At 45.2% G+C, this 10881-nt stretch overlaps 2 protein-coding genes across 2 annotated transcripts in view; both read right to left on the reverse strand.

Annotated features, from left to right (window-relative positions):
• Positions 1-239: 239 nt before the first annotated feature.
• LOC115022118 (zinc finger and BTB domain-containing protein 17-like) lies at positions 240-3913 on the reverse strand. Its single transcript, XM_029452996.1, has 4 exons — positions 2788-3913; positions 2436-2533; positions 2278-2356; positions 240-1746 (listed from the first exon to the last, which is right to left on the reverse strand). Exons 1-4 carry the CDS (start codon positions 3107-3109, stop codon positions 851-853), a joined length of 1395 nt encoding a protein of 464 aa, XP_029308856.1. The 5' UTR covers positions 3110-3913; the 3' UTR covers positions 240-850.
• A 341-nt stretch (positions 3914-4254) lies between these two features.
• The window catches only part of LOC115022278 (myeloid zinc finger 1-like), a 7461-nt gene continuing 834 nt past the window's right edge, over positions 4255-10881 (reverse strand). Inside the window, exons 3-4 of the mRNA XM_029453249.1 lie at positions 10153-10213; positions 4255-5999 (exon numbers count right to left, since the gene is read on the reverse strand). Of these exons, the coding sequence (XP_029309109.1) occupies positions 5104-5999; positions 10153-10213 (957 nt within the window). The 3' untranslated portion in view covers positions 4255-5103. The remainder of the gene's footprint in view (positions 6000-10152; positions 10214-10881) is intronic.

The following is a 10881-nucleotide window of genomic DNA, read 5'->3' on the forward strand; positions in this document are numbered from 1 at the left end:
GTTTTCTCTAAAACAGATTAATGAAGATTGAAAGATGCTGCCACAGGCCCGACGATGTGAAGCCCCGCTAACACTGTGTGCTGCGTTAAAGCTGATGGAAGACAATTAATCTGAAACAATAATGAAGCTCTTTTAATCAAGAAAAGGTTCGTTCTACTTTCTCAGCTGTGAGGATTTACTAAATGTAACATCTGTGGGTTTAGACTAAAACAAGAAGACGTCGCCTCGTGTCTCAGAACTTGTGATGGATATTCTTTAATATTTGGACATTTTATATTAAGTAAAAGAATCAACAATAAAAAGAATGATTTCATGCAGCTGTAGAAGAAATACTCAACATGTTGACGTTCCACCTTTTATACATTTAAAATGTGATTTAAATACCACTTTATTTAGGAATATGCACCATGTGAACACAAGAGGTGAAGTCCCGCCCCTTCCTGTCTCCATGACGCTTATTTCGACTGTTTTTACAACAAACTGCAACTTTCTTGACCAACAGGTGTATCCATGGCACAACTGAAAGGGGATAACATTATGTACATGTTTCTTTGGAAGGTCCCACGGTCGTCCATCCTCGTTATAAACTAAAAGAAAGAAGCTCTTAACACTTTGACAGGTCCCTCTATAACACTTTGGTTCATATTGATATTTGAACGGTGCAAAGCCCCCAGCATGCACTGAACGAGAGACTTCTGCGGCTGTAATGCACATTTGTCTTTTTGGTCGATTACAACTAAACTCCCCAGGATGTCGAAGACGTGACTTTTCTTACTTTGTCATTTAGTAAGTTTCGAGAGGAAACGCTCAGATTGTTCTCAGCCGGGCGGTTTGTTCTTGTTTCCACCTGTCACTGAAACGTGGGAGCGAATCGTTTCTCCCCAGCGTGCACGGTGACGTGGCGGCGCAGGTGGCTCCCGGAGATGAAGGTTTTGCCGCAGTACGAACACCTGAACTGTTTGCAGTCCGTGTGCACGGTCATGTGGACCTTCAGGGACCCTGACTGGGCGAAACGTTTCCCGCAGTGCACGCAGCCGTAGCGTTTCTCTCCGGTGTGGACGCTCTGGTGCCGCTTCAGGTTGCTGGAGTCGGAGAAGCGTTTTCCACAGAGCGGGCAGACGAACGGCTTCTCACCTGTGTGGACCCTCATGTGGGTCTTCAGGTTCTTCAGGCAGGCCAGACTTTTACCGCAGAAGTGACACACGTACGTCTTCCCCTCGCCGTCCTCCCTGCTGTGACCGCTGCCGCCCTGAGGCCTCCACCTCCTTCTGAAGATGGAGTCGAGTCTCTCTGTCAAGCCTTTGCTCACAGGAAGCTGCGGCTCGTCCGCAGGCAGCGGCGCCCTCTGCTGGTTGTTGTGGAAACCTGCAGGCTGCTGCTGCTGCTCCTCTGCAGCCACACTCGCCTCACTGATGCTGAAAGGGAAGCTGCTGCTGGCCGAATCGGACGCGGCTGAAACACTCACGCTGGTGTTCAACACGTACGAGCAGCTGGGATCCGTACTCAAAGGATTCTGGGTAGTGACTGAGCCAAGTTGGAGTTCTGGCTCGTACATCAGGCGGTCATAGCTGCTGCTCTCCGACCTCTGACCTGCGGTCGGGGTATTTTGGACAGACATGGAGGTGGAGCCGACTTCCCCGCTGACCCACGACTGAGACGAACCGCCGCCTTCGTCAGCTACTTCCTGTTTGGTCAGCGGGGGGGCAGCTTCTGTCTCAGTTGTCTGTCCGTCAACGCCACACAAATCTTGTGGAGAGAAAGAGAAGCAGTAAAGAAACGTTCAGATTGATGTGATGTGGTTCGCAGTTGAAATAGTAAACAAAAGAAAATACTTTAATTTAACCTCAAACTTCCTCAAATTATTACAGTATTTAAAAAAATTAATTAAAATGCAAATCTTTATATCCGTGTATGTTTCGGGTGGTGATGGCCTAGTGGTCTAGTGGTACGCCTTCCAAACAAAACACTAGAAGGTCGGGAGTTCAATACCAGGCTCAGGCTCCCACCAGTGTACCCCTGAGCAAGGCACTTAACCCTGAGCTGCTCCAGGAGACTGTTCCTGTAGAGCATAAGAGCGTCTGCTCACCTGTAATGTTTCGAATCAAATTATCTCAGAACATCCAGCGCAGGATACAAGGAACCTAAAAGCATTTTTATCTACACAGAAAATGTATTCACAGTATTTACAGCAGGCGACACGAATCTTATTGCAGCTCTAGGACGTCTGGCTGAATCCATCCCGGTAATGAAGTGTACATTTACTACAACTGCACTTACTGTGCTGCTCAGACTGGCACCAGGACTCATCGTCTTCCTCCACTTTGATCGTCAGGCTGGTCGACTCGCCTGCAGCCGGCTGCAAGCAGAGCAGAGAGAGAATAAAGACGTGAAAGCATCTGTGAGCTGTGACCTCCTGCTAACACCCCTCCTCTCACCGTCCCCTGCGTGAGGTCTTGTGCGGAGTCTGCGGACGGATCGGGGTCTCCACTCCGCGGAGTCTCCAGGTTGGACACTCTGGGCCGCGCCGCCTCACCTGGAGGAGGTAAGTCATAGTGACGCTTTAAAGTGATCCCACACAACACCTGTTTCTGTTTATGGGAAAGCTCATAATGTCAAAGAATGGAACACTTCACCCCCAAAATGATCCTTTGCTTATCTATTTCTCACAATGTGAAACCGTGACTTGTTGCATGTGTAAAGCCGTTAGAATGAGCACATTACTCCAGAAACACTGAACAAAGACTACTTTTATTATTTAGTATTAGTTCTTCCACTGTTGATGTTTACCTCCGGGTGTCGCGCTCCTGCTCGGCCCGGTGCCCGCGTGATGATGAGCGGGCAGCTGAGCTCGACTGCGGCCGAGCAGCAGCGCGGTGCCGTCGGCGGCAGCGGTGACCGCGGCGCGCAGCGCGCTCGCCCGGGCGGCTCGGAGCTCCGTGAGGCGCAGTTTCCTCCGCAGAACCTCGTTCTCTTTGCGGCTCCGCGAGATCTCCAGCTGCAGCACCGAGTACCCGCCGTCCACGAGCTCGCAGATCTCCGCCACCGCCGTGTTGGCCAGCACCTCCATGATGGAGGCGAGCTGCGCGTGGAAGGCAGCGGCCGGAGACATGTTTTTATTGTTTATTTATTTATTATAAAATCACTACACGCGCGTTTTTGAAGCGGAACAATCCAGGTGAGCGGGTGCGTGCAGGCAGGTGAGTAAAAGGCTCGTGTATCTGGATGTAGCTTCACACCAGATGTAAACAGTCCCGAGACAAACCCGGAAGTGATGCAGTGATGCAACGACGAGACGATCCCGAGTGCGCATGTGCAGAGTCTCATTTTATATTCTGTAGTGTCAAATATTTTACACGCACGTCCACCACAGATCTGAGCGCGAACACGTTGATTTAGGTGATTTCAATAGTCAATAATTGACTTGCGTTAAGAAATAATGATTTTCTATAAGATTTATTAGCCTATCATGAATCTTTTGCTCTTTAATGTCAGTGTTCGTGTCGCTTCTGTTGTGCGAGCAGCAGACAAATACAAAACCACAAACTTCACACACTGCAACCAGGACATCTTAGTTTATGTCCCAAATATAATGACACACTTATATGTGATGCATTTATACCACTGCCTACTGTAATGGTAATGTTTTATCTTGTCTTACTCTTCATAAGCTTATGTTTGTCCTACTTACAGCGATTGGGACCAGAGTGCACTCTGATCATGTCACCTTGACATTCATGCATCAGCTAGTTGCACAGCAGATTGTCTGTACAGCCACTCACTTGGTGACTAGATAGTGTAAATGTATTCTCTGTTCTTTGTTGTTCCATTCCTGCAGGAATAAAGAGCTCACGAATCTTTATCAGTATAACAGATTCACTTCTCACCGCTCTCACTCGCTGAATTCTACTTGAGGATGAGGGAAGATGAAGTATGTCTCCTGCCATCATGAGGCAACGTAAGAGAAAACGCACATCATATGTGATATTATACGTATAGTTTCTTATGAATATATATATCCACATTTAATTTGTGCCAAAGCAAACTGGACAATATGGTTGCAGCTATTACAAAGTTTAGCTTTTATTTATTTTTGTATATCAGTGGTCATCAAACCTATACTCTAATATAATATACATTATTTATGTAAATATTTTAATGATTTTGCTATTATAACACTGTTTCTATGTATTACTATAATTATTTAAGCCCCCCCAAACACACACTAACTAAAACACTAAAATAACTGATACAAAACAATTTTAGGATTTGTTTTATTACCAAAGTGTTTCTGCTTTTAATACAATAATTAACTTTTAAATAAAATGTTTTCTGACTTTAACAGCAGAGAAAATAAATGAAAATGTTTTGTTTCATTCCATAAATCAGGCTGATTATCTTCTAATGAATGATTTGGTCTTTTAAAGTATTAAAACACGTAAAACCCAAAGTGACGCCCTCAAAGGTTTCGTCTGATCAGTTCTTAGAGAAGTCTGAGCTCCATGCAGCAGCACGGACACGCCTGCACGAGGAGACACGGAGCTGCATCCCAGAATCTTTATCAGAAGCAGTTTGTGCAGCGAAAAGAGATTTTATTTGTCCAAGAAGACGTCTATATTAAAGGTTGTTTCCTACATGTGTATGATTTTAATTTGTGCTCATTCAAAGATATGTAGGGAATAACTTTTAAACATTTCAGTTATGTTTTAGTTTTGAATCAAGAAGTCTTTGTTTCCCTGGAACAAGAAGAAATAACAAACATTCATCAGCTGTCGGAGAAATTGTTATTTTAAACATTTGTAACGGCTCAGAACTTCACAACGGGGCCCAATTATCTGTCAATCATTAATGGACTAATTGACCCGTCACTAAGCCCCGCCCCTCGAACGCAGACTGGCCAATCACAGCGCAGCTTTGACCGGGGTCCGACGCGACTGCTCAAACACTCTCGTGCAATAGTTTCACATTTTCTTCGGGCAGTTGTGCAGCAGATACTCGCCACCCGGAGAGGTGTCGTAAATGTTGCGTTGCTCAAAGTGAAAGTCCTTTAACTTTAAATACTTTAAAAACCTGTTTTAAAACGGGATATTTAGAGAACACAGTCAGTCACTCGCCGACGCAGTCGTGACATTTGTTCATGTGTAACTTGAGGCTGTATTTGACGATGAAGCTGCGGGGGCAGAGCGTGCAGGCGTACGGCCGCTCTCCGGTGTGAACGCTCATGTGCGACTTCAGGTGAGCCGACTGGGTGAACTTCTTGCCGCACTGGCTGCAGCTGAAGGGCCTCTCGCCCGTGTGGATCCGCATGTGAACCTCCAGGTTCTGCGACGTGGCGAACGTCTTGGAGCACATGGCGCACACGAAGCGCTTGACTGGGCCGCCCGGCTGCCCGCTGCAGAGCTGACCCGACCGGTCCCTGTAGTGGGCGAAGTTCATCATGTCGGCGTCGTCGTACTCAAACGCAGAGTTGCTGCCTTCAGACAGCTGGCAGTCTGCGGGGAACGAGCCGGTGACGCTGGTCATCTTCAGCCCGAACGCGTCGCTGTCCAGGTTTTCATTTTGGTGAAACTGCGTAAAAGACGTCTGACTGTTGGACTGTTTGGTGAACGTGAGGCTGAGATCTAGTTCTCTGTTCGTAGGCGACTCCGTCAGAGCGCCGCTGCCAAAATACGTGCGTCTTTTTGGGACCAGCGAGCACTCGTCGTGGACCAGCTGGACGTCCGGGTCCATCTGTGAGGAGTAGGAACAAAGCGACTCGCCGGCCTCCACCTCGTCGCCGCCGAGCTGACCGGAGCAGCCGGGCTCGCTGCCCGGAGAGTCCAGACTGTAGACGGTGACGCTCCGCTTCGCCGTCGCTGCAGTTTGCAGTGCGAGCGGCTCTGACGAAGACTTCCCGTCTGCCTCGTCGCTCCCCGGCCATTGTCTCTTTATACTCCGGCTGATGGGCGCGGGCGGCACCGCCTCTCTGGCTGCAGCCGCCTCCTCAGCAGGAGTTTCATCATCTGGAAGAAACAGTTAGAGGATGAGACGTCTTTAACACCATCACAGAGGATTAGTTCTGAACAGTCAGTACATGTCAGAGTATTGTGGTGCTGCATGTTCGTTAAGATCCATTTAAATTAAAACATGAGATAATGATGCAAACATTATGTTTCCCTCTAATATCAGGAATTTAATTATGTTCAAATAATAGCAATTAAATCCTCATGAATCCAGATGTTCACTAAACATGCGGCTTGTTTGCAGTTTTGGAGCCTTGATAACTAAAACTTTTCAATTTAACATTTATTACAATACAATAATACAATAAAAACCTGAAGCTGTGATGTGTGATCTAAACCTATACTTGTACTTCCTAAGCACTTCCAACTCTCTCCTTATCCTCCTTCTCTTAGCGACTCTCGCTAAATCCTCAATTCTTTACGCTCCGTTCGGCTCTGCTAACGTTAGCTGCTGCAGCTCGGCAGCTAGCGATGGCATCTCCCTCTTCTGCTCTCTCCTGCTCGGTGTGCTTCATGTTTAGCTATTGCTCGGCCTCCTTTAGTGATAATGGTACGTGTATTAAATGTAGTTTATACGCAGGGTTGGAGGCGAGTTTTAGAGGGATAGATGAGCGGCTCCGCACCATGGTTAGTCAGCGGTTAGCAACGTGTAGCTGTTAGCAAGCCCCCTATAGCCGGTGCGGGCCGACCAGTGGTATCTCCTCTTAGCTGTCCCCTGGCGGGGTCCGAGCAGCCGGGAGACTGGGTGACTGTCCGAAAGAAGTGTTATCAGAAGCCCACGGTTCACCACCAACCGCTTGCTGTTTCTAACAGATTCTCCCCACTCAGTGACACACCAGCTGAGAAGCCAACTCTGGTTATCGGTAGCTCAATTTTGAGATACGTTCATTTTGAGACACCAGCGACGACAGTCACGTGCATTCCGGGGGCCAGAGCGGGCGACATAGAAGCACATTTGAAACTGCTGGCTAAGGCTAAACGTAAATACAGTAAGATTGTTATTCACGTCGGCGGTAATGACACGCGATTGCGTCAATCGGAGTGTACTAAAGTTAATGTGGAGTCGGTGTGTACATTTGCCAAAACAATGTCGGACTCCGTAGTTTTCTCTAGGTCCTCTGCCAAATCTTTTGAATGATGACATGTTTAGCCGCATGTCATCATTCCGTCGCTGGCTCTCACTGTGGTGTCCAGATAATGATGTGAGCTTCGTAGACAATTGGCGGACCTTTCTGGGGAAGACCTGGTCTGATTAGGAGTGACGGCATCCATCCTACTTTGGCTGGAGCAGATCTCATATCCAATAGTATTACACAGTCTATTAGTGGACCTAATCCATGACAACCCAGAGTTGAGACCAGGACAAAGAGTTGCAGTCTTACACACTTCTCTGTGCTTCTTTCCGGGCAGTCACCCACTCAAATCCCCATAGTGACTGTGTCTGCCCCACGACCACTGAAACTAATCAAGTCTATGGTTAACAGAAGAGGAGTTATACATGAAAACCTAATTAAAATAAACACCACCGCTGCAAAAGTGCAACTAAATCGAAAAATTAAATGTGGGCTCTTAAACATCAGATCTTTATCAACGAAAGCTGGATTGGTAAATGATTTAATATCAGATAATAAGATTGATTTATTTTGTCTCACTGAAACCTGAGACATGAAGAATATGTCGTCTAAATGAATCCGCTCCACCTGGTCATATTAATACTCACGTTCCTCGAGGTACTGGCCGAGGAGGTGGAGTTGGGGCCATATTTGACTCAAACCTCTTGATCAATCCTAAGCCTAAACTAAACTATAACTCTTTTGAAAGCCTTGTTCTTACGCTCTCAAACCCAACATGGAAACAATAAAGCCAGTTTTATTAGTTACTGTGTACCGCCCTCCTGGTCCGTACTCTGAAGTTCTATCTGAACTTCTCAGAACTTTTATCAAGTTTAGTCCTTAAACCAGATAAAGTAATTATTGTAGGTGACTTTAATATTCATGTGGATGTTGATAGTGACAGCCTTAATAATGCATTTATCTCAATATTAGATTCACTGGGTTCAGTCAGAATGTACATGAACAACTCACTGTTTAAACCACACTCTGGACCTTGTTCTGGGATATGGTGTTGAAACTGAAAGTTTATCAGCGTGTCCACATAATCCTCTTTTATCAGACCATTTTTAATAACTTCTGAAGTCCTGTTACTGGACTACAAGCCAGCAGGCAGAATATCCTACGCTCGATGTTTATCTGAAAGTGCTGTGACTGAATATAAGGAAGTGATTCCATCATCACTTAATTCAATACCAGGACTCAATATCAATATAATGGAGGACTCCAATGCTAACTTTAGTCCTCCCAAATGAATCATCTTGTTGATAGCGCTGCAGCCTCACTGTGAATAACACTCGACTCTGTCGCTCCTCTTAAGAAGAAGATCATAAAACAGAAAAAGAAAGCTCCGGCTTAATTTACAAATCCTCAAACTAAAACAAAAGTCCAGAAATCTTGAAAGTAAATGGCGTTCCACTAAATTGGAAGAATCTCGTTTAGTCTGGTGAGATAATCGTTAAAACGTATAAGAAGGCTCTCCGTAATGCAGAGCAGCTTATTACTCTTCATTAACAGAAGAACATAAGAACAACCCCAGGTTTCTGTTCAGCACTGAGGCTGACAGAGAGCCACAGCTCTACAGAGCCTTCTGTTCCTATATCTCTCAGTAGTGACGACTTCATGAGCTTCTTTAACCATAACATTATAATTATTAGAGACTAAATTAATCTCCTCCTGACCTCAATCAGTAACGACTTAACTTCAACCTCCAGAACCTTAAAAACATCTGTAACTCCTGAAATATATCTAGACTGTTTTACTCCAATCAACCTGAACCAACTAACTTCAACAATCTCATCGTCTAAGCATCAACCTGTCTTTTAGACCCGATTCCAACTAAACTGTTTAAAGAAGTTTTACCCTTAATTAACACCTCGTTATTAAATATGATCAACCTGTCTCTATTATCTGGCTACGTACCACAATCCTTTAAAGTAGCTGTAATAAAACCACTTCTTAAAAAGCCTGGTCTTGATCCAGAGGTTTTAGCCAACTATAGGCCGATATCTAACCTTCCCTTTCTCGCTAAGATCCTCGAGAAAGCAGTCGCAAAACAGTCGTGTGACTTTTTACATAATAATAGTTTATTTGAGGTTTTTCAATCTGGATTTAGAGTTCATCATAACACAGAGACGGCACTGGTGAAAGTTACTGCTGGACACCAGGAAGCCTTTTTGACATTTTCCTGGATTCATCCAAACTTTCTCTTTTTCAACACATCATTTCTGTCAAATGTTGTATTTGTACTATGTTGTTTATCCTGTACACACGACATCTACTGCACGTCTGTCCGTCCTGGGAGAGGGATCCCTCCTCAGTCTCTCCCTGAGGTTTCTAACATGTTTCCCCTTTAATTATGGGGTTTCTTTTAGGAAGTTTTTCCTTGTGCGATGCGAGGGTCTAAAGACAGAGGGTCTAAAGACAGAGGGTCTGAGGACAGAGGGTCTAAGGACAGAGGGTCTAAGGACAGAGGGTCTGAGGACAGAGGGTCTGAGGACAGAGGGTCTAAGGACAGAGGGTCTAAGGACAGAGGGTCTAAGGACAGAGGGTCTAAGGACAGAGGGTCTGAGGACAGAGGGTCTAAGGACAGAGGGTCTGAGGACAGAGGGTCTAAGGACAGAGAGTGTAAGGACAGAGGGTCTAAGGACAGAGGGTCTAGAGGGTCTAAGGACAGAGGGTCTGAGGACAGAGGGTCTGAGGACAGAGGGTCTAAGGACAGAGAGTGTAAGGACAGAGGGTCTAAGGACAGAGGGTGTAAGGACAGAGGGTCTAAGGACAGAGGGTGTCGTATCCTGTACAGTCTGTAAACACTGAGACAAAATGTATAATTTGTGATGTTGGGCTGTATAAATACATGTGATGTGATGACAAACACTAATGACACTTTAAAACATCTTGTCTGTAGAACTCAGTGGGTGCTTTTTATTATGCTAACGCGTCTCCTCGCTTCCCTCTCGCGTCTTATACCCCCCCCCCCCCTCGCCAAATGAGACTCCTGTGTTTCCTCGCCTCCTGGAGGTGAGGAGAGTAATGACACTCACCTTCCTCAAAGCTGTGGTTACTGTCCGAGTCTTCGTCTTTGATCAACACCACGTCTGGAAGCTGGAAAATAGATTCATGTCAGAATTAAAACCACGAGCGTGATGATCAGGGTTCATACAGCTGAAGGCAAACTAGATTCAAGACTTTAGTTTAAGACTCCAGATGTTTAGATTGAATTCAGTGCCTTTAAGTATCAGTTAATAATTAATAATACATATGATCATACTACATATAAAACTCAATTATTAACATTAACACACTACACTTAGGAAAAGTAATGCATTTATTCATTAACCTGTGAAACAGATTAAGTTTCAACAGTTTCTCACATTCGAGCTTCAGCAACTAAAACTGTACAGATGTGAAGATTGTGTAGTTTTTTTAAAATCCCATTATCTCAAAATCTCCATTTAATTATCACATAATCTAAACAAATAAATCCGACCTTTTGGGTTTTTCAAGATAAGATGACGACTTGCAGCCCAAAGTGACGACAGAGAAACATAAATACATCTTGAGATAAATGAAACATCAGCCTGTCAGCAGCACAGAGATGATTAATCTGGATTAACTATAGTCAGCTGGTCTGCGTCTCCATCTCTCTCCTGTTCACTGTGACTCTCATCATGTTCTCTTCTTCTTCTGTCTTATTGTTCCTGTTCTCTTCTTCTGTGTGTTTACTGGCGGATAACGTTTTTCAGCTAAAGTTAAACATAATACTGCCCCCT

The sequence above is a fragment of the Cottoperca gobio genome, chromosome 17 (assembly GCF_900634415.1).
Source record: "Cottoperca gobio chromosome 17, fCotGob3.1, whole genome shotgun sequence".
Lineage (NCBI taxonomy): Eukaryota > Metazoa > Chordata > Actinopteri > Perciformes > Bovichtidae > Cottoperca > Cottoperca gobio.